The sequence below is a fragment of the Eleutherodactylus coqui genome, chromosome 2 (genome assembly GCF_035609145.1).
Source record: "Eleutherodactylus coqui strain aEleCoq1 chromosome 2, aEleCoq1.hap1, whole genome shotgun sequence".
NCBI classification, from domain to species: domain Eukaryota; kingdom Metazoa; phylum Chordata; class Amphibia; order Anura; family Eleutherodactylidae; genus Eleutherodactylus; species Eleutherodactylus coqui.
Window position 1 is genome coordinate 71978418 of NC_089838.1, and position 21889 is coordinate 72000306.

Consider the following 21889-nt stretch of genomic DNA (forward strand, 5'->3'; position numbering starts at 1 on the left):
CAGGTGATCGCTACAGCCAATCAGAGGCTGCAGTGTTACTTCCCATTCTACTGGCATCAGCGCTCACATCCTGGGCGCCATGATACCATGAGTTAGGGAATGGGATGCTGCAGCCGTCACCTAACTCTCAGCCTGTTCTGACAGCGAGATGTTCACTGGAGCTGCTCCACTGTTTCCTGAGAGGAGAAGAGGTAAGTACTAATTCTTGTTTTTATTGCATGCCAGTCCATTAAAAAAAAAATGTCATGTAAACCTCTTTAAACTGTTACTTTTCTGCCCAAAGCGTGCCCTCTCCCACCGTCCTCCATCACTGCCTCATGTGATTAGTTTTGTAAATTACGGACACACTGGAGACAAGATGAAGCTTGAGAAGGATTTTATTATAAAACATGACTTTGACCCGCTGCAGGAACGTCTACTGTGCATCTCGTTAGACTCTAGTAAGACCAACTAACATTTGATTTGCAATCTCTATTTACCATGGTCTCCGCAGTGTACTAAGGACACCTAGCAATAAACTGATAGAACCAATCTAGACCATGGAATGATCTAAATCGCTCCCCAATCTGCAGGGTATCTGGTACAAAATAATGGCATAAATCCGATTGCAGTATTCACATTCTCTACTTCCTAAAGGCTTAGGTATATATAATATAGATTTTATTAAACAAGGTTTCATTAATTTAATTTTATTGCAGTAAAACCTCTAGAACGCACCTGTACAAAAACAGAACAAATAATATTACATGTTTTCCCCCAAAATATCATTCTTATTTTACAATCTATACAAACAGGGAACATTAATGCTGGTTTTGTAGCAATGATTTAAAAAAAATATGTATATACTGCCCAAACTTGTTAACTCTGTCAGTACAAGAAGAATCTTCCCGCTGACAGCGACAAGGAGCTCTGTGCCTTCATAACACCACGTAACATTCAACCACACCAGCCTGCTCCGTTTCATTGTGCAGTGGCGCTCAGAACAGAATAGCGAATACTTTTATGGTGATTATTAAACATCATCTACAGCAAGGGTTGGGAGATTTATTCTTGGCCGCGTAAAAAAAGCCATTTTCTCTCTAGAAAGAAAAAACAAATATTCACTAATTTATCACATGTGAAAGTAAATTAGGAGTTCATGTAACAGAGCATAAGACTTCCATTAAAGGGATGTTCTCATTATGGTCAAATATATTACAAGGCCTCTCAGAAGTGTGGAAATACCCATAAAGAATGAAAACGGTTTGGCAGACGGTGATTCAATTGTGCATACAAGCAGAGGGAGAAGGGGTAAACCTTTTTGGCCACGTCACCAAAATGACAGCCATTTTGAATGCTGCCATCTTGAATTTGACTCTAATTTTTCCAATGGGAAGGTATGGGTGTGATATATCAGACTGGTGGAGAATTTCACCAGCACAGCAATGGTGTGCTAAATTTTAATGCAGCTATTCGATCTCATCTTAACACAGTGATTTTTCTTCTTTGCAGGCAATGTGAATGATGGCAGGACGTATTAATATTGTCCTCATCTTAGGTAAAGGAACCACAAGTGTCATGGCCACAGATTTCAGTCAACGCTACTCAAACAGACCTCACATTACCCACAGTGTAGGTGCCAAACTTTTTTACCAAAAACTTGTTTTATTGCTGATAAACCAAAATCTGGATGACCAAAAACATTACTATTGAAGTATCGGCGGTGTACAGATTTTGGTTCATCAGCAACAGAACCCGTTTCTTGGAATTTGGAAAGACGGTTGGCACCTGCACTGTGGGTAATGGGAGGTCCGTTTGGTTGGCGTTGACTGAAATCTGCTGTGGTGACTTGTGGGCTTCATTTACTTGACATAAGGACAATATTAATATGTTGCTTGAGATAACACCATCAATCACATTGCCTGTAATGAAGAGAAATCACTGTGTTAACATGAAAGCAAATAAAGTTATATTAAAATGAAGCACACCATTGTTTTTCTGGTGAAATTCTCTGCCAGTCTGATATATCACATACCTATCTTTCCACTAGAAAAATTGGATCCAAGAGGGCATTATTCAAAATGGCCGTCTTGTTAGTGACATGGCCTAACTAGTTTTCCCCTTCCCCCTGTCGGTATGCAAAATTGAATCACCGTCTACCAAACTGTTTTTATTCTATATGGTTATTGCCACACTTTTGAGATACCTTGTATATCAACTTTGGATAGGTGGGCTTCCAAGATTGTTAATCCAAGCCAATCCAACACTTATGCAAATCAATTTACCATACAAGTCTTTTATGGGAACACACCCTTAAGGGGTTATCTCATGAGGAAAACCCTTTTCTGGATGAATGTCATTAAGATGATTCCCCTATATGAACAAAACATACCAGAGCTGTTCTTTGCATGCTTTTCATGGCCACCATATGCATTTTTGAATATTTCACTGCATGAGAAATAATTGGCTAGACACAATTTCCCCACCAATAGCAGCTGATCATTGGCATGCTTCTATTTAATAAGGCTATGTCTTTATGACATAACCCCTTTAAGAGATTTCTGTTCTGACAGGAAGAACAGTAGTCTACGCAGAGCTATTCTTCCTGTCAAATCTACTGGAATTTACATTAAAGACTTGCAGAAGTGCAATCCAGCCTAAAACGGATCATTGTATAAAGAGTCTGCAACATTCTACCATGATAAAATTCCTCACCGATTTTAAGATCTGTTATCGATGAGTGAATAGAAACATCCAATGTGAGATTATGACACTGGTAATGTGTCCAGACTTGGCCCTTCTGATGTGTATTACTATAGTGTATTGCTATAGAAAATCTTTTGTACGCTAAACACGACAGCAATACATATATATGTACAATGTAACGAGCCAAGCAACGGTGTCAACAGAAATAAGTCAAGAGGCTTTAAGTCTCTTAATGTATAAATAATGCGTTCCATTCACTTAAAGCAAGCAAAGATCTTTAAACTGACAAGCCACTGAAGCAAGGTATGCTGAAAATAAAAAAAAATACCAGGCCAACTTTTTGAAGAAAAAAAAATCTTCTCCTTTACGTAAATAAAAAAAAAAGAGCGACTGTTTTAGAAGCTGGCCTGGTATCTTTTTATTTCTGAATTATTGGCTGTGGAATCGCAGCAGTCTATGCTTTGGAAAGACTCTGGCTGGTTACTGGTTTACTATTAACCCCTTTAGTGGCACGCCCAGAAAATCTCCTAAAAAAAAATCAGTGTTGAAATGTGCTGAAGACTACCTAAACCTGCCACTGAAGGGGTAAGGAGCAGTGAGTCCTAAGATACCATTTTCATGCTAGATTCCAGCACTTTAACTTGGATTTGGTGTAATAGAAGAGCATTATTTGGATCAAAAGGGTGTTTCAAAAGCCAACATTTACAAAAACACTTTGCAGGCTCATTATTTCATCCTGGAAAATGTCAGATGGCATAACAGAAGCCGGATGGACCCCATTATAGTCAATGGGTCTGCTTCATATCGGCACGTGCAGGAATGCTGCTTTCCTGCTACCATAATGCAGTAGGAAAAAGAAAGCCCAAATGCAGATGTGAATATGGCCTTCACTGTATGTACACAGAAGCATTAGATATCTGCAAGTAATATTCACCTGAAAGACTGGACTTCCAGTGGCTCCATGCAGCTCTGCCCACGGAGCCGATGCACATCTTTAGCGGCTGCTCTCATCATCCTGTCGGCTTGCATCTCATATTTATGTTCTATTTTTTTAACCTGTTCAGTTACACAACAGTAAATAAGTATTTATTTGCTTTGGCCTCTATTGTAAAATATAAGGATAATCCAGTTTTGATTAAAAAAATACATTTGAGGAGCTTAAAACTGAATTGAAAAGCGAAAAAGGAGCCGATCTGTCAACATTCCATTTTTCCAAAGTAGTTTAGTGGAATAATTCTAAACTGTGATCAGTTACTGAAGGCAATAGGAGCATGTATTCTCTGAAAAAGCTATGATACATTAATAACACATCTAGGATCTGAAGCATTTTACTTTAGGCTAAATCACTGCCAGTATTTGTACTTGAAGGTGCCAAGGGACTTCCCTAAAATTACATCAAGTAAAGTAATCCAGATGGCACAACTCATAAGGTCACTCAAGCTGACACTATTCCTAAAGTCTCCACGGATCGCACTATTCATGCAGGTATGCTAGCTAGCAGATAGATAGCCTTACTTTAAGCTGACACTAGTGTGATTGACTGGAGTGTCACAGAATCAGAATTTTTTTCGCTTAAGGTCTTAAGGGTCATCTGTCAGCTCAAACATACTGTCCAAACTGCAGGCATCCTGTTATAGAGCAGGGGGAGCTGAGCAGATGGATATATAATTTATAGGAAAGAATTCAGTAGAACTTGTATCTTAATTACATAAACCTCTGCACATTTGGAGCTCAACAATCACTGATAGGGCCGCCCATTGCATTGTTCTTAAGATACAAGTTCTACTGAACGTTTTCCCCATAAAACTACATATCAATCTGCGCAGCTCCTCCATAACATGCTGCTTGCAGTTTGGACAGCTAATAGCTCCCCTTTAACCCCTTTAGTGGCACACCCAGAAAATCTCCGGGGCTTGCTGCACTGACCATGCAGTTAAACTCCAAAAAATTTCCGTGGACAGCTCTAGTGCTGAAATGTGCAGAGCACTGAGCTGTCATCTAAAATCTTCCAGGTTTTTAATCATTTAAAAAACCTGTCACTGAAGGGGTTAAAAAGACATGAGGATTAGACACGGGTGGGCCATGACACCTCAAACAAAATGACATCTTTAAACCCTTTTTTTAAAATTATTCAACCTCGAATATAACCAAACTTTGCACTTGTGTCTGCAGGGAGCAAATCTGCAACTATCACCTGAAAAAAGCTCCAAAATGTATTTTCAAGGATTCTTAAACCTGTAGAAATCTTACCATAATGTGAATATATCTTGTGCTACCCTTAAGTCAACACATTTGCATGACACGATACACAGATTGTTCCGGTCTGTATTTTTTATGTAGTATGTAAAATTTAAATAAGTCCATTTTTTAAGTCCATTTTTAAATTTACAGGTTCATTTGTCAATTTTTTTTTTTTTACAAAATTAAAATCTAATAAAAATACTGTGTGCAGAAGTATTGAAACCTGGGCTGCGGGATTTAAACATATGAAAGACATTGAAACAACTGGCCTCTACCTGTATCATTAAAATGGTCAGCTGCTCTCTTTAAAAGACCCCAGATTTGCATACCAAAATTGTGTGTGGCCTCCTTATAATGCCGTTTGGCTAAATGGCAGCTTTCTGCATTGGCACTGGTCAAAAGGTCTAGAAAAATGTTGGAAGGTCTTAAGCATAAAACATAGGTCTTAGCAGGTTTTGTTGTGACAGATGATGTCACAGGAAATCACATGACCGCTACAGCATCACATTCTTGAACTCCTGGAATCATGGCGCTCAGGATGTGAACGCCAATGGCAGGAGAACAGGCGGTGACACTACAGCCTCTCATTGGCTGTAGCAGTCAAGTGACTTCCTGTGCCATCATCTGTCATAGCAATCTTGGGGACTGCAGCTTCGGAGGAGTAGGTATCTGTCTATTATTTTCATATAGGGTCCTATTGTAAGGGGTTTTCCAGTAACCAGACAACTCCTTTAAGTTGTTTAGGGTAAAGGCCCATTTACACGCAAAGATAATAGTTCAAAAGATTTGGTTTTGAGTGATTGTTTTACATGTACTGCTAATCGACACTAATGTCCATTAGCAGCCTATCACCTTCATTTGCATGTAAATGAGCCTCCGGGACCTGTATGCAGAGAAAAGCAGGTGGTCTTTTCTCTGCATTCAGTTACTTTGTTCTGCTGCAGGGCTGCATGCTGAATACAATGTAATCAGCGCTCCCGTGGAGAATACAGCACCATGAACAGCAAACACAGCATGCAGTCTGTGTTATCTTCTCTCCGCCTGAACCATGGATTTTATGTTCACCTAAAAATCATCATTGAGCCGAAGAGTGAAAGATGGGAGCAGTTTGATATTCAGATTGAGATATGAACTTTGTGATTAGAGAACATTCATAAAAACATAAGATTGCAGGCAGAATAAGACCCTGCGGTCCATTTAGTAACCAGATAACCCCTTAAGGGCTAATGCATGCGTTCCCCGTGGCGTAAATCCACGGCAGAATAACACAGCTATTAGGTTCTATTGCACCTAATGGCTCAGTCCTCACATGTGGGATTCTGCCACGGATTTACACAGCGGGGAAAAAAAATAGCAGCATGTTCTATTTTACCATGCTTTTCCGCGTCAGGAGGTCTCTAATAATATAGTATTAATGGAGACTGCGGAAAAATGCAGTAAAAAGCACATTTTCCGCGATCACCAGCGGGGACTTTTTTGTTTATCCCAGCTGGATTCCCGCGACGTAAAATCGGCGTATCCCGCTCCGTCCGTGGGCAGGGAGCCTTAATGTTGATATTACCTCAAAAGGTGTCTCCACTGTGTACTAGGTAGACCCTCGTAGTACATGGTAGACCCACCTTTTCCTACCAACTCCTAGGTATTGCTTATGGCAAGAGCGTTCTTGATTTTGAAGGGGCTGCATACTTCTGTAAGCAAAATATTCAGTTCTTAATTCTAAATGAATCTGCTGAATGAATTGTAAATCTACATATTTCCTTAGTGGAACAATCTGTGTCATCTGTAATCCAGACAAATGTTGGCTTTTGGAGGGTTAATACGTTTGCTGTATATTGAAATAATTCATCTGTATGATTGGGTTTAATTTAACGTGCTGAAATCCTTTTCTCCGGCACAAACACGTGCCTCGACACAGGGCTCTATTTACGCTTTCTTTAATTTGCCCTGCTAGTGAATGGCACTCCGTGCCAATCAATATAGTATAGCCTGTATGATCCGATGTCTGTGGCTCTTTATACAGGATGACAACCACTGACATACTGAATATAGCAGCTATTACAGATAACAACTTCATGCCTTCTGAGGTTACAGTGAAACACTGGACTCCCAGAAGTAAAATCGATGTAGTCAGACATTTACAGAGGCCCCAGTACAGATAAGTGAAACAAAGGAAAGTTCAGAGCAGTACCAACTGCTGCTGTAAGTGTCTGATTGTCAGAATCTCTGAGGGAAGGGAATCAGAGGAGCCTCTATTACTTACCTGTTTCTCCACTTGTCTGAGCAGGAGCTTAAACCTGTCATCATCCTTCACCCGCTGAGGCAGCTCATTTTCACCTTGACGTTTGGCTTGCTCTAGCTGTTCTTTCAGCTCTCTTAGTGTAGCAATCTCTTGAGTTAGCTGATTATGCCACGTCCTTGAAGCCTGCAGATCTAATTCCAGGTCCAGAGATGTGCGAATTACACGGTCTCTGCCAGAGGACTTCATGGACGGCTGAAACAATAGAGTTTATTGTGAACCTCTGCTCAATGCTAACAGCCAGAGGATTCCGATTTGCTAATGCTGACACTGGAAAGCTCCAGGAAGCGGCAGGGTCTTTGTCTATACTTTTTTAAAGTTGCAAATGTCAGATTGGCAACTAGGAAAAAGTATAAAAATAGACGGTGAGCGTGCAAAGAAAATGAAACGTTAAACAGCATAGTATAAAGTTTAGGTATGGAAAGTAGAGCAAAGACAAAGCAGAGGTGTGATGAAACGCAACAAATCAGACTGAAGCAGTCACCCTCCTTATCCGTCTTGTGCTGGCGTCTCCAAAAGGGGGTTCCAACTACTATAACTGTCAAATACTGGAACTGCCATGCATCCCATTCCTTCAGTGTCAGATTGTTATATGCATTTGGGGACATTAACGGATTAGGGAATTACAGATTTGTACTATACTGTGATCAAGTTTAGATTTAACAATAGTCAAATAAACCGGTTTTGTGTGAAGTTAATGGTTGGGTAAGGCAGAACTTCTTAAGTGGTTATTTCATGAAGTCAGCCCCTTATTTCAAATGGAAGCCAGCATAGCAAATCGGTGGATTTCCAGGGATTCAACTTCTTCCAGCCCTGGTGATTAGCTGGTGATCTGGTCAGGTCAGGCCAGACATTCCCTGGGAGTGGCCCTTGTAGAGGAAATGTTGTATTACATAGTAGCCATCCAAGTAATGTATGGATAGGCCAGGTCCACTAGAGCAGCTCTCAGCTTTGATCCCTCGGATATTGAGACATCTGGACAGGGGTTGTCATAATGAGATTAGCCTTCTAAGCAATTATACAAGGTGCCTTAAAAATGTGGAAACACCCATACAGAATGAAAACGGTTTGGAGGATGGTGATCCAATGACAATGCCATCTCAAGCAGTGTCAAGATCATTCGTTCTTCAGGTGTTGCAGCATCTGCAATTTGTAATCATACCATTTGTGCATAGACAAAATTTACTGTATGGAGGCACAGCTAACCCCACATTCTGGAGACAGAAGGTGAGTGCTACTTTATGGGTTCTTGCTGAATGAGACCAGAATAGCTGCGGTATACGTTGGCGCAGTTGCTGATACTTCATCAATAATGTTTTTTGGATGTCCAGATTTTGGTTCATCGGTAACAGAATTTGAAAGGAAGTTTGGCAACTGCCCTATGGGTGATGGGAAGTCTGGTTGAGTGGCGTTGACTGAAATCTGCTGCGATGCAGTGGATGTGGTTGCACCAGGGAGCCCAGTACTATGAATAAAGCATTATAGTTGGGGGCCCCGTTACGGGTTTTGCATTGGAGCCCAGAAGCTTCAAGATACGCTGCTTGATGATGTCAACAAGTTCTGCTTAAAATAACCCCATCATTCACATTGAAGAACAAGCATTGAGTTACGATGAGAACAAAGTTATGTTAAAAGGAAGCACATCATTGTTCTACTGGTGAAATTCTCTGCCAGTTTGATATATTGCGCTCTCACCTTTCCACCAGAAAAATCAGAGTTGAATGCAAGATGGCAGCATTCCAAATGGTGATCATTTCGATGACATGGCCTAACAGGTTTCCCCCTTACCCCACAGCTTGCATGCCAAACTAGTTTCATTCTATGTAGGTGCTTCCACACTTTGGAGATACCCTGTGTATCTAGTCCTGAACGCATGCATAAGGTATATGCCATGTTTTATAGTTGGCCTATAAGAGCTCTGAATTTGTTCCCCATTAAATGCTTAATATAATTGAGATGTGATAAAGGATGTCAAGTCAATCTGACTGAATTACCGCATGTATTGACAGTTGTCCATGTCCAATGTGCCTTCTCTCAGAATTATAACTCTAAAAAGGTAATTCCAGATGTGGATCTTGGTGTGAATATGTGGTGATTCCGCAGCAAAATCTGCATGTCCCAGGGCTTTCTCCACAGATTTCATCCTGATACACTGAGGGGGTGAAATCCATTATGAAAATTTGCCGCCTGTCCACAAGAGAACGAGTAAACTCGCCTTCTTGCACCAGTGGATGGCGTTTTCAAATCCTGATCTGCATGTGTATCCATTGTGTAATTTGGCGCAAATCTGCAGTGCGGAATCCACACCGCAAATCAGCAGCAAAAACGCCAAAGTCTACATTTACCCTAACCATTGGCTAAAGCGTAATAGAGAAATATCAGAGCAATCTCTTTCCCTTTGGGCATTGCTTTTATTCTTTCTTATAAGACTGGAGATTCTCTCTAAATATTGAATTAAAAGAGACACTCTCTTCAATGCAAACTTATCATTTGAAGAAGTAAATCCCATGGCGGGAAAGGAAAAACCTTTTCATTTTATTCTGCCGTTTTAACTTTTGCTACAACATAAATTAATAATGGGTCCACCTGTAATTTACCAGGCGCCGTAAGCTTTAAAGTCACTGATCAAAAAGGTGAACTGTCTCTGTTTGGAGCTTGGTTCCTAGTTGATAATTTGTAAGATAAAAAGACGTACAAGTGACAAGATCTTAGCAATTTTGAAATGTCACCCAAAGTTCATATAAGTAATATCTTGCTAGATGAGACATAACTTCTATTGACTTAGTGTAAGTTAATGCTGACTTCTCTTTATGTGATGGTTCACGCACGGCGATTGTAAGGCTATAGCTTCAGGGGAAATTGTGAAATGACTATACTATGGGCTACTTTTATCTCCAGGCATCAGGAGACATGACAGGAGCCACATCACACTCGAAATCCAAGGTCAGCCGCAAATGTGGTAACCCAAACAATGGCGGTGTGTTCATCTGTAGCGAAAAGCAGAAGAAGTGAAGACCGATGGGAGAGAAGAGTAATTGAAAGCTTTTAGGTGCCCATAGGGCATCAAGGATTTCGTGAGGATCATCAACTATCTATTGTGTATATAATCTTGAGTTGGATAGGTTTTATTAAATATCACTATAGGGCATGTGTAGTTTCTGATCCTAAAAAACTCATTTTAGGGGCTGCAGCGAAGAGGGCTAAGCAGGGGCATAGCTAAAGGCTCATGGGCCCGGGTGAAAAAGTTCATCTTGAGCCCCCCAATTCTCTTAACCCTTTAACGCAGAGGTATAACCTCAAGCTCATGGGCCCCAATGCAAAACCTGTAATAGGGCCCCCAACTATAATGCTTTATTCATAGTACTGGGCTCCCTATATGGAGAAGAGAGGCCTTATGGGTCCCCTAAGGCTCCAGGGCCCGGGTGCAACCGCATCCCCTGCATCCCTATAGTTACACCAGTGACAGGATAATATGAACTATTTTAATTTGGCACTTTTATATTAAAATTAGGACCCCTTTATTTTATAGCGTTGCTCCACTTACTTGCATCACAAGTATTTATACTTTTATGCTACTATATAAATATATGCCTGCGCTGACTGTTGAATTAATTGCTTTCTATCCATCGCAGATAAAACAGCAGTGATCATGACATATACTGTAGTGTCGATGTGTACTGAACAGTACGGTGACACCCACACCACCATCCATCTGGGGGGTCCTTATGCGCTTTCTTCAGACCAATTGTGCTTCAGTGTTTTTGGATAAATATACCCAAAACAGTGACATTAACACTAATCCGGGTTGATGAGTATAGCGCTGGGACCGATGCCAAGTGGATGCCCTTGTCCTAAACGCATCGCAGTTTCTGTCTAATATTTGTTTTTCTCCATTGTGCTAAAGTATTGTGTTAACCTCCTTGAACATTAATAAATATGCAGCTGTGAGCGGCTCCCACTTTCTATTTTATCATAAAGTTTTAAGACAAGACGTGATGAATTATTTATGACATACTCCTAGGGGGCTGATATGCTTGAGGAATCACTGTACTAATACAGAGCCAAAAGCCTTCCAAAATTCCCACTGCTGTCTGAGTCTAACAAAATAATATAACCGGAATTAACCTTTAAGAGGCTGGAGAGAAATAGTCTCCAGTTTACCACTCACTAGGTTTTCCCTCAAGTGTAGCATCAGATATCTGAATAGAATAAAAGGATGTAATGATCGATGAAGGAGCAGGACGGAAAACGTTAACGATGCAACTAGAGATCATAACAATGACCTTTGTGTATTATGGCTACTAGAACACTATAGATTAGGTTGGTACCACGTTAGATAGTGTAGGCTTTACAAAGGTACATATGGCTCTGGTAAAACATCTGCTTGGCCGGTAATCCAGCACATCATGTTAAAGGGAGTAGAAGCTATTGATAAGTGCTGTATTCCTGGAAGTATCACTCTAGGAAATGGTTATGGACATGTAATGGTAACTCGCCCGCAACATTCTAGTATGGTATCTCGTTTCATCCCAACACTGCTGCAGCCATACATCTTGAACCCTTTCATTATAGGCGGCTGTGTCATGTGATCACAGGGACTACCAGTCCAGCGCTTGCTCTGCCGTTTAGACACATTGGGTGAAATTTATTAAGACTGGCATTTCTAACGCTGGTCTTCATGTAACAGGCGTATCGTGCGCTGATGGAAATTATATTAAGAGGCACACACCTCTTCATATCTTAGATGCATCTTGGCTCTTCCTTGCGCCTACACAGAAATCTACGGAACAGATTTCTGATATAACTTACAACAGTTTCTGGAATAAATTATACATAAATGTATCAGTCCAGGAAGGACCCTGTCCCAAAAAGCTAAGCCCCCTTTTCAGGAGAGTGCGCAGAGCAGCATACCACTCAAAAAGTCACACTTTTTTGCGAAAGTGGGGCTTGCACCAAATTGTTTGACTTTTTAATGCCAAAAAGCATTGTTAAATCTCCATTGTCTACATAGCAAGTTGTCAGGGAGAAACCTATGACAAGCTGGGGTCAGGGGAGAGCAGTGTGCAGCGGCATCACATAGGAACACACCGAAAAGTCTGGAGAGTGAGTCACAGAAGTTTTATGACATAAGGACACAAATTAAATGTAGCGATATGGCTAGCTGCTCTTAGATAAGACCCAGAGCAAAGCAAGTGCAGTTTTATGAGACTGTCTCTGGCAAGACAGAGGCATGATGGGAAATGTAGGCTGCATTAAGGGAAGCGCATCTGAGGGCAAGAATAAGCGAAGCTGGTTGACAACCCATAAATGGCACACTAAACTGGTATAGACACAAAGCATACACAAGAGCCTATACAGTATTCTTCAATAATAGCCTATGCTGTACTATATAGGAAACAATAGGATGCTGTTGTGCTTCTTGAAGCGCCGATGTCTAGTAACGGCTCTCTGAGGAGCAGTACAGTGATACCTACCTGGGCAGGTAAGTATCATGTAATATACAGCTCCTGTCCTGAACACAGAAAGGTCTTCTGCACCATCCAGCAACTATTTTATTTCTTACTTTATGTATTTCTGTTACTTGTGTTCGTTGCCTGTCCCTTTTTCTTTACTCTCTGTTGTGGTTATTCAGTTGATATATTGGCAGTCGTATTACTGAAGTGCTGATAGCACTTCTCTGTAGAACACTACAGTGATCTTGTATATACTATGATAATGAGCTGCACTGCAAGTACTGTACCGGTATCTACATGTACTGTACTGCTCATTACTTGTAGTGCATGTACTATACTGTTCTCGAAATATACTACAGGCATTATGCCGCTAGCCACCTGTACCCCCAGACCTGTGCTGCGCCACTAGTAGCCTGTACCGCTAGTGCTGCGCCGCTAGTCGCCTGTACCACCAGTGCAGCGCCGCTAGTCGCCTGCACCGCCAGTGCAGCGCCGCTAGTCGCCTGTACCGCCAGTGCAGCGCCGCTAGCCGCCTGTACCGCCAGACCTGTGCTGCGCCACTAGTAGCCTGTACCGCCAGTGCTGCGCCGCTAGCCGCCTGTACTGCGCCGCTAGTTGCCTGTACCACCAGTGCAGCGCCGCTAGTCGCCTGTACCGCCAGTGCAGCGCCGCTAGCCGCCTGTACCGCCAGTGCAGCGCCGCTAGCCGCCTGTACCGCCAGTGCAGCGCCGCTAGCCGCCTGTACCGCCAGTGCAGCGCCGCTAGCCGCCTGTACCGCCAGTGCAGCGCCGCTAGCCGCCTGTACCGCCAGTGCTGCATTGTATCTACCTATGGTAAACGTACTATATACTGCTATTAATTTGCTATATTTACTGTACTGCTGACTGTTACTTTGGGTGAGGGTAGCTCTGCTCCACCTTTTACTTTACACTGCGTGTCATGTATGGGACTGTAAAGAAGCTCTTGTCCTCAAAGAAAGTTACTCAGCACCACCCAGCAGCTCTTTCTGACTTGTATATACGGACTTGCTTTACCTGTTTTAGCGGTCTGCCCAACTTTTTCTTTGCCGTTCAATTTTTGTTGATATTTTGGCAGTTCTGGAAGGGACTACTACTTTTCCAGAGTTCACAGTTACAATGGTCATCTCAGATAGAATTGGCAATGGAAGCTGAGCTAGTAATAAACTTTGAATATTGAAGATAAAATAATTCAGGATAAACATACCCGTTTCACACGCATGCTGCGCCTCTCCATCGCATTTCTTACAAAGGGCGGTTTTTTGGAGAGCGTTGAGCTATCACTGTCACTGCGGTTCAACTAGAAAAGTCCAAACAAACAATTATGGTCATTAACAAAACAGTTTTGAGCCCCAGAAGACATTACGACACGTCCCTGTAGATTAGGACCTAATCATCGTTAATTAGTTGTGTGCAAGTCTACGCATTAAACGGCCCCCTGAGATGCCAACGATGGGTGGAAAATATTGTGCCACACATGCTAATGAACATATGTTACAGATCCCCACCAACTGTTCTGTACAAATCTAGCAATGTGACATAAATGACTACAGTACAGCTCTTACTAGTCCCCGATAATTTAATTTTTCTTACACGGCAAATGTATTGACTCTGTGGCCCAGGAGAGAAGGTCTTGGAGCGGATTATTGTGCTGCCTCTGATGAATTGTGCTTGCATTTGATTGGCTGCTCTCTTGTCTTTTGGGCGAACAACGGTGGCGGATTGTGGAACTCCTTCTGTGTTGGTCTCTTTGTCAACCTACAATACAGGGAAAACGGTTACCAAGTGGTACAAGTAGAGGAAGAAACCTTCAATTACACCCCATACACCGAAGTGCATTACGGTGACTGGAGCCAAATGAAACGTAAAGGGAGACATGGATATGGAAAAGTGGACAAGTTACCAGATCCTTGTGAGCAGTATTATCACTGGTTACCATGAGCATTCCCATTAGTGACCTGCATCCCACTACAGACATACAACACATATCACATACTGCTGAGCTAAAACCATTATAGAACTCACAGGCCAAGACATAAGACTCTAGCAGACCTCTTACTATCTTTCAATTTGCCCATTTTTACGGCAATTTTAGAGCAGAGCATTTTTTGTTTCATTTTTTTTCGTTCAGAACTTTTCCCGTCCACATAGCTGTATAAGGGCTTATTTTTTGCCGGGCAAGTTGTAATTCTTAATGGTATTGATTAATGTACCATATAAATGTACAAAAAACATTTTTTGAAACATTTTTAAAATGAGACGAAAAAAAATGCAATTGTACCTTTTTTTGGAGGTGGGGAGGGGGGAATTATAGCATTCGTGGGTGCAGCAAAAGTGATGCACACTCCATTGTATGGGTCAGTACAATTACAGAGATAAACACATAGTTATTGTTTTTTTGTGTTTTTACCATTTTAAAAAGTACAAATAAAACAGAACTATATTTTTTCATCGACTGGGCTGTATGCCGGCTTGCTGATTGCAAGGTGAGCTGTAGTTTTATTAGTAGCATTTGGGGAACATACATCTTTTTGATCACTTTTTGTTCAATTTTTTCTGGGAAATGGGGTGACAAAAAAGCCCATAAGTCTGTCTTTCTGTACTTTATTTTAACAGGGTTAACCTGCCAGATAAATGGTGCGATATTTTAATAGTTAGACAGTAATACCAAATACTTGTTTTTTTAATAGTTTAGATATTTTATGTAAAAAATGGGAAAAGGGGAGTTTCTTGAATTTTTAATATTTAAAAAAAATGTTATAAAAACTTTTTTCTAGATTTTTCTTTAGTCCCCACAGGGGAACGTAACTTGTGATCACTTGTGCTATATACTGCAATACCCGAGTATGGTAGTGTATAGTATTTTGCAGGACTTAATAGGCATCCATGCACTAATTTAACAAATTTCATCCAAAATCTGCACCAAATTGAAGCACAAATTGACGTGAGGTGCAGATTTTAAATCCACATGATGTTGATTTATACGGCAGATTTCAGAGTTTGCAATGCAAAGGGTGAAATCTGCAGAATTTCAGAAATCAATGACAAATATCTCATCATTTGGTGTACGTTTTGTCGCTGCAGATTTCCAGCTGATACCCGTCCTGTGTCAAAGTGATTTAACATAAATTAATGCAATGAATGAATATTTTGCCCATAATAACCAATCGGATTATTTTCTCCCTTTTTTCCAAACTGCTTTAGAAAAATAAAAGCTGTAATCAGATGGGTTGCTTCAGGGTAACGGTTCCAGGTTTTGTCCTCAATAGTTGTTCTGCATGAGAACCTATGTTTGATGGATTAAATTGTACGGTTCACGGCAACAACATCTGGACAGGACATTGCTGGAGGAGGTAGTCATGCCTGAGGCAGATGACAAAGGGACGACCAGCCTTAGAGTAATTCACAAGTTACACAATGCAATGTCACATCCTGGTGCCATAGTTTACTATACACTTCAACACTTGCTCACCTTGATGGGGTCGGCCTCGGTTGTGGATTGTAAATAAGAGTCTTCGTGTTCACTCGGCACATTATCATCACATTGATCATCCCCCTCTTCATTGTCCATGCCAGCTCCTTCATCGTGCATGGCGTCAGACTCTTCATGCCTTAAGATGATAGGATTAATAGTATTGTGCCTCAAATACAAGAAATCTATTCGATTATACTTTATGTAACACTATAGATGTAGCAAAGGGTAACCCAATGCTGAGAAGATAGAATAACTTGTTGCAGTAAGTTAACACAAAAAAAGCCATAGAAAAGACAAGACAAAGTTTGTGTGACGGTTTATTTAACGCATTAAGCGCAAGTTAAACATTGCTACATCTGTATATTGTAAAAAAAAAAAAATGTAGCGCCTGGAGTAAGTTGCACATTCAATAGCTCCATTGCCCCGAGCTAAAAATCGTCTCTTCACGGCATCCTTTGAGGGTCCCTGGTGACAGAATCGGATCACATATCTCTTCTAGTACTCCTGCATCATGCCGAAAGCAAGAAAGAAGCTGAACTCTGCAAGACTCAGAGTTCTTTCCTTCCACAAGGTCACAAAATGCAGTCAGGAGGCTGGGTGAATCAGAGGACAGCAGTGTTGCATCTTCACAAGTGTCTTCACCTGCTTCATCACCTCAAGGAAGCTCCAATTCACCCTCTCACTATCCTGCACCTTTGCTGGAGCTCATGGTGCAGAAAGGAGGACCCAAGCCTGCTAGACATGCATGTTCTGCAGCTAACTCTGAAATGGTGGTTGCACATGTTGTATCTGATCAGCAAGACATTATTTGGCAGAACTTCGGTATGATCACTCTCTGTCCTCAAACCAGTGTCAGAGGAATCTCTCAGAAACATACGGCACATTGATAAAGGACAAAACCCCCAAAACAGCTGTAAGTGTATGGTTTTATGGCTTCTGGTCAATTCTCAATCATTGTTATAAAGTTCTATATAAAGGGTCAGACACTAATTTGCAGGAATGCTGCCATCCAATAGGTGGTGCTGTAGAGGCATTGTTCCATCTTCCTTATTTACATATATTTTCCAGAGGAGCATGGATGGCCTTATAAGTCTCCTCACTCACCTTCTAGGTGCTCTCCTTAAGGAGATATGATACCCCTCCCGACTCACGTCATAGGCCTTTCACTAGCCAAGCCAGAAACCTACTGCACACTGATGATGGGCAAACACCCAGAAACAGCTATCTGTGTATGGATTCTGTCTTTTGATCAATTCCCAATCATTGTTATAAAGACCTGTATAAAGGGTCTGCCATTGATTTGCAGGAATGCTGCCATCCAATAGGTGGCGCTGCAGAGGTATTGTTCCATCTTCCTTATTGCTGTTTGTAGAAACATACAAGTAGAGTTCACAGCAGTGGGAGACCATACTTCTCACATTAAGTCTAAAACAGCAGAATTCTCAACGGCTCACAATACGTTAGTGGATATAAATAAAGAGGAATGTACAAAAGTTTCCACACAGATTTAATGATATTTCCATTTTTACTGATCTATATGTGGCAAGTCGCAAATTTGTTACTGCCACAAAAATTCTGCATTGCAACAATATCCCTTGCAAATGGGGGTTTCCTGTGAAATTGGTGGGAACAAGAGAAAGGAAGAAAACTAGTTTTTGACTCCCCTACCAAGCTGGCAGAGCTCCTCCAGGACTGAGGACTCACTACTGTTCCAAATTCACCTAGAGGAAAGCAAGCTACGAGACTGGAGGAGGAATGGGTGACATCAACCCCTTAGAGTTGTAAATGCTATCATTTAGTGGCCATACACCTTCTCCCACTTGTGTGGGTTGAAGGACATGGATAGCCATTTCTTACCTTATATTATTTATTGTGGTTACACTTCGTACAGCTTTTTTGCGGTTTCTTTTGAGTATCCTTACCAGAGTGCCTTACATGATAGCCCATGAAAAAAGCCTCAAACTATAGCAAATACTATAGCTGATTATTATGCTTCACTTTATAATCTCCCAGATGACACATCAACTCCCCAACTCACTGCTGTAGGGATATCTAACGGTTTAAATTCAGTTTTGCTCCCTAAACCCTGATGGCTCAACAAACAATTACTATAAAGTTTTTCAGTCTGCCTTATCCCCTCATATTCTCTTTTAACAATATACAAGCAATAGGTAGAATCCCCCAAAAGATGTCACATGCCACAATTATTTCTCTCCCTAAACCAGGGAAAATCCCAGATAGACCTGGAAACCTCCGCCCTATATCATTACTCAACACTGACTTAAAAATATATTCAAAGCTTCTAGCCAACTAGGTTGGTGGATATTTTACCGATTTGTCAAGATCAGGTAGGATTTGCTAAGGGTAGGTACTCTGTAGACGGTACTCTGTAGACGCGTAAACCGTATCAATTCAATGAAAAAACAAGGCTCCTCCTTTGCTTCTTTCCCTTAATGCAGAGAAGGCGCTTGACCGAGTCCATTGGGCTTACTCAAGTAAAATTCTGCTCAAATTTGGGATATCTGGAGTTGCATATGACCCAATTATGGCACTATGCTCCCTCCCATCTACTGCTATACTAGCTTCGGGATACACCTCTAAAACATTTAGCTCAGCAAGTCTCCGCTATCACCTTTAATATTTACTCTGGTTACAGAGCCCTTACCGGAATGGGTAAGATATGCAAAACATGTATCTGGAACTACTACAGGGGGAGGAGAACACAAAATCAGTTTGTTTGCGAACGATGTAATTATATTCCTTACAAACCCAGAATCTTCATTACCTGCAGTGTTGGAAATCATAAATTTAGCAGCATGTCTTGTTACAAGCTGAACATTACTAGATCTCACATTTTAGGTATATATCTGACTCTGTTATTTCCAGTTTAAAAGGCATTTTTTTTTTATTTCCCTGGGTATCGGACTCATTTACTCCAAGATATTGAGCATGATTTAACAATTTTCCTTAAATATGAAGCATTGTGGGTCGGCAGAATAGCAACTGTCAAGATGCTAATACTCAAAAACTCCGATATATGTTTTGGAATCTCCCTATCCCTGTTCCAGTGTCTTACCTCCAAAAACTACAAAAAGTTCTTAATAAACATGTTTGGAAAGGGCAACGCCCCCATGTGGCAGCCCAAACGTTATATATTCACATCCATAAAGACGGATTAGGCTTAGCACTAATTTCTTATTACTACTATGCAACCGTATTTGATTACGCAATAGTTTGTGATGGTACTGGAAAGCCAATACCATCACAAAGTATTGGGTGAAAATGGAAAACTTGTTTTCAAGCGATGCTTTATTATGGCTGATAGCAGTGGGAGTTTCTGCACCTAAATCTCCTTATATTACTATTGAAGCTGGGATCACAGCATGGAAATGCATAATAATTTCCAAATCTATTATCCCCCACAGACTGCCTGAATTACCTTTACAGGTGATACCCTTTATTATCCCAGATATCTCAATTAGTAACTGGTTCACTGCAGGAATAATTTCAATCTCAGATATATGAGAAAGTAATCGCCTAATGTCTTTTAATGACATTGCTGCTAAATTTCACATTCCTAACAACAATTTTTATAAGTTCCTCAAAATACCCCGACTTCTAATTTGTGTTCTCTTCCCAAAACTATGCAAATAAGAAAGATTGAAAAATGCCTCTACAGCGCCATCTATTGGATGGCAGCATTCCTTCAATTCAAAGTGACCTTAAAACAAGTCATCAATGATTGGGAATATTAAACCAAGCCAGAAAACCATGCACAGACAGACTGTTTCGAGGTGCTTGCCCCCATCAGTGTGCAGTAGGATTCTGGCTTGGTCTGTGAGGGGGCTTCTTCCCCAAACTATGTTTGAATTCATGTTCTCTAGTTTAAATAAAGTTGTCAATCGCATCTCAAGACTTGATACAGTTATTTTGGAGAGACCTCCGGGGAGAGGCCCCCTTACTTAGTTTATTGGGAAAGAGATCTAAGTTTCTCTATAGCCATAGGTGACTGGAAAAAAACATTTACATTAGCAAGCACACATTCAAAATGTACTCCTTTAGAGGTCACAAGGAAGCTTCTCGATTGTTGGTTTCGCACTTCTTTATGCCTTGCTGCTATTTATCTAACGAGTTGCTGGAAATGCTCTAGTGGCAAAGGAGCATTGAAACACATTCTTGAAAATAGTTTAAGTATTTCAATAATATGGCGCTGTTCCTAAGCACTACTGCACATGGGTAATGCAAGTTTAGCCCATACTGATAAGACCAGGCTTTAACCCCTTCCAGCTTCAGGACATACATTTACGTACTAGAGCATCGGGGTATGTATGCAGAGAGGTCGCGGGGCGACCTCTCTGCATACAGCGTGGGTGTCAGCTGTTTACTACAGCTGACACCCGCGGGCAATAGCCACGATCGGCTGATCGTGGCTATTAATACTTTAAATGCCGCTGCAATTCTGACTGCGGCATTTAAAGCCCCCAAATGCTGTTCGGGGGTCCCGTACTGCCCCCCGCAGTGAGATCGGGGGAGCCGTGCAGGTGTTATGGCTGTAGGGGGCCTTCTGAAAGGCCCCAGGGCTGCCTTGAGAGACTGCCTATCAAGCCATCCCTGTGGAGTGGCTTGATAGGCTGCCTGTCAGAATGCAGTATGACGTAATGCTATAGCATTACATCATACTGCAGGAGCGATCAAAGTATCGCATATTGTAGTCCCCCAGGGGGACTTAAAAGTAAAGTTTAAAAAAGTGTAATAAAGTTTTTTTTAATTGTAAAAAAATAAAAAAAAGTAATAGTTTAAATCACCCCTTTTTGCCATATCTATAATTAAAAAATCTAAATAATAAAATAAAAATACATATTTGGTATCGCCGCGTCCATAAAAGTCCAATCTATCAAAGTAGCACATTATTTACCCCGCACAGTGAACGATGTCCGAAAAAAAAAAAAAAAAAAGAATGCCAGAAATGCACTTTTTTAGTATGTATTCCAAATTAGTACTATCGTAAACTACAGGACATCCCACAAAAAACGAGCCCTCGCTCAACTACGTCGACGGAAAAATAAAAAAGTTATTGTCCACACAAGATGACGGCAGAAAATAATTGTAAGAAATTAAAAGAAGAGTACTATAGTAAAAAAAAAAACTATACAAGTTTGGTATCGTAGCAATAATACTGACCCATAGAATAAAGTTATCAGGTCGTTTTTGTTGCAGTTTGTGCGCTATAGAAACAAAACGCACTGAAAGATGGCGGAATGTCTTTCTTTTTCATTTTACTCCACGTAAAATTTTTTTAAAGTTTTTCAGTACATCATATGGTACATTAAATAGTACCATTGAAAAATACAACTCGTCCCGCAAAAACAAGCCTTTATAGAGCAACATCGATTGATAAATAAAGGAAGGAGTTATGATTTTTTTAAGGGGGGGGGGGGACAAAAATGGGGGGAAAAAAGGCCGCGTCACGAAGGGGTTAATTACAACATTTTGGAAAATGTCCTATGATATCGGAGTTTATTGCCTATGTTAAAAAACTCTTGCAGGTTGGAGGGTACATTAGTCAGTATGCATGAGAACTATACAAAATATACTGTTAATTGGGGGAAGTGGATAAATTCACCCCTTTTTTCTTCTACCTTGTGTGAACATTACATTAGCTCATTGAGTTTGCTATCTTGTTTTTTTGGCAATTAAATTTTTTCTAGCTCTTTATATGTAA

General features: G+C 40.9%; 1 protein-coding gene across 1 annotated transcript in view; it reads right to left on the minus strand.

Moving 5' to 3' along the window:
- Positions 1-359: 359 nt before the first annotated feature.
- The window catches only part of WWC1 (WW and C2 domain containing 1), a 133745-nt gene continuing 112215 nt past the window's right edge, over positions 360-21889 (minus strand). Inside the window, exons 18-23 of the mRNA XM_066591115.1 lie at positions 16165-16303; positions 14286-14450; positions 13900-13992; positions 7187-7417; positions 3620-3741; positions 360-1079 (exon numbers count right to left, since the gene is read on the minus strand). Coding sequence (XP_066447212.1) covers positions 1013-1079; positions 3620-3741; positions 7187-7417; positions 13900-13992; positions 14286-14450; positions 16165-16303 — 817 coding nt within the window. The 3' untranslated portion in view covers positions 360-1012. The remainder of the gene's footprint in view (positions 1080-3619; positions 3742-7186; positions 7418-13899; positions 13993-14285; positions 14451-16164; positions 16304-21889) is intronic.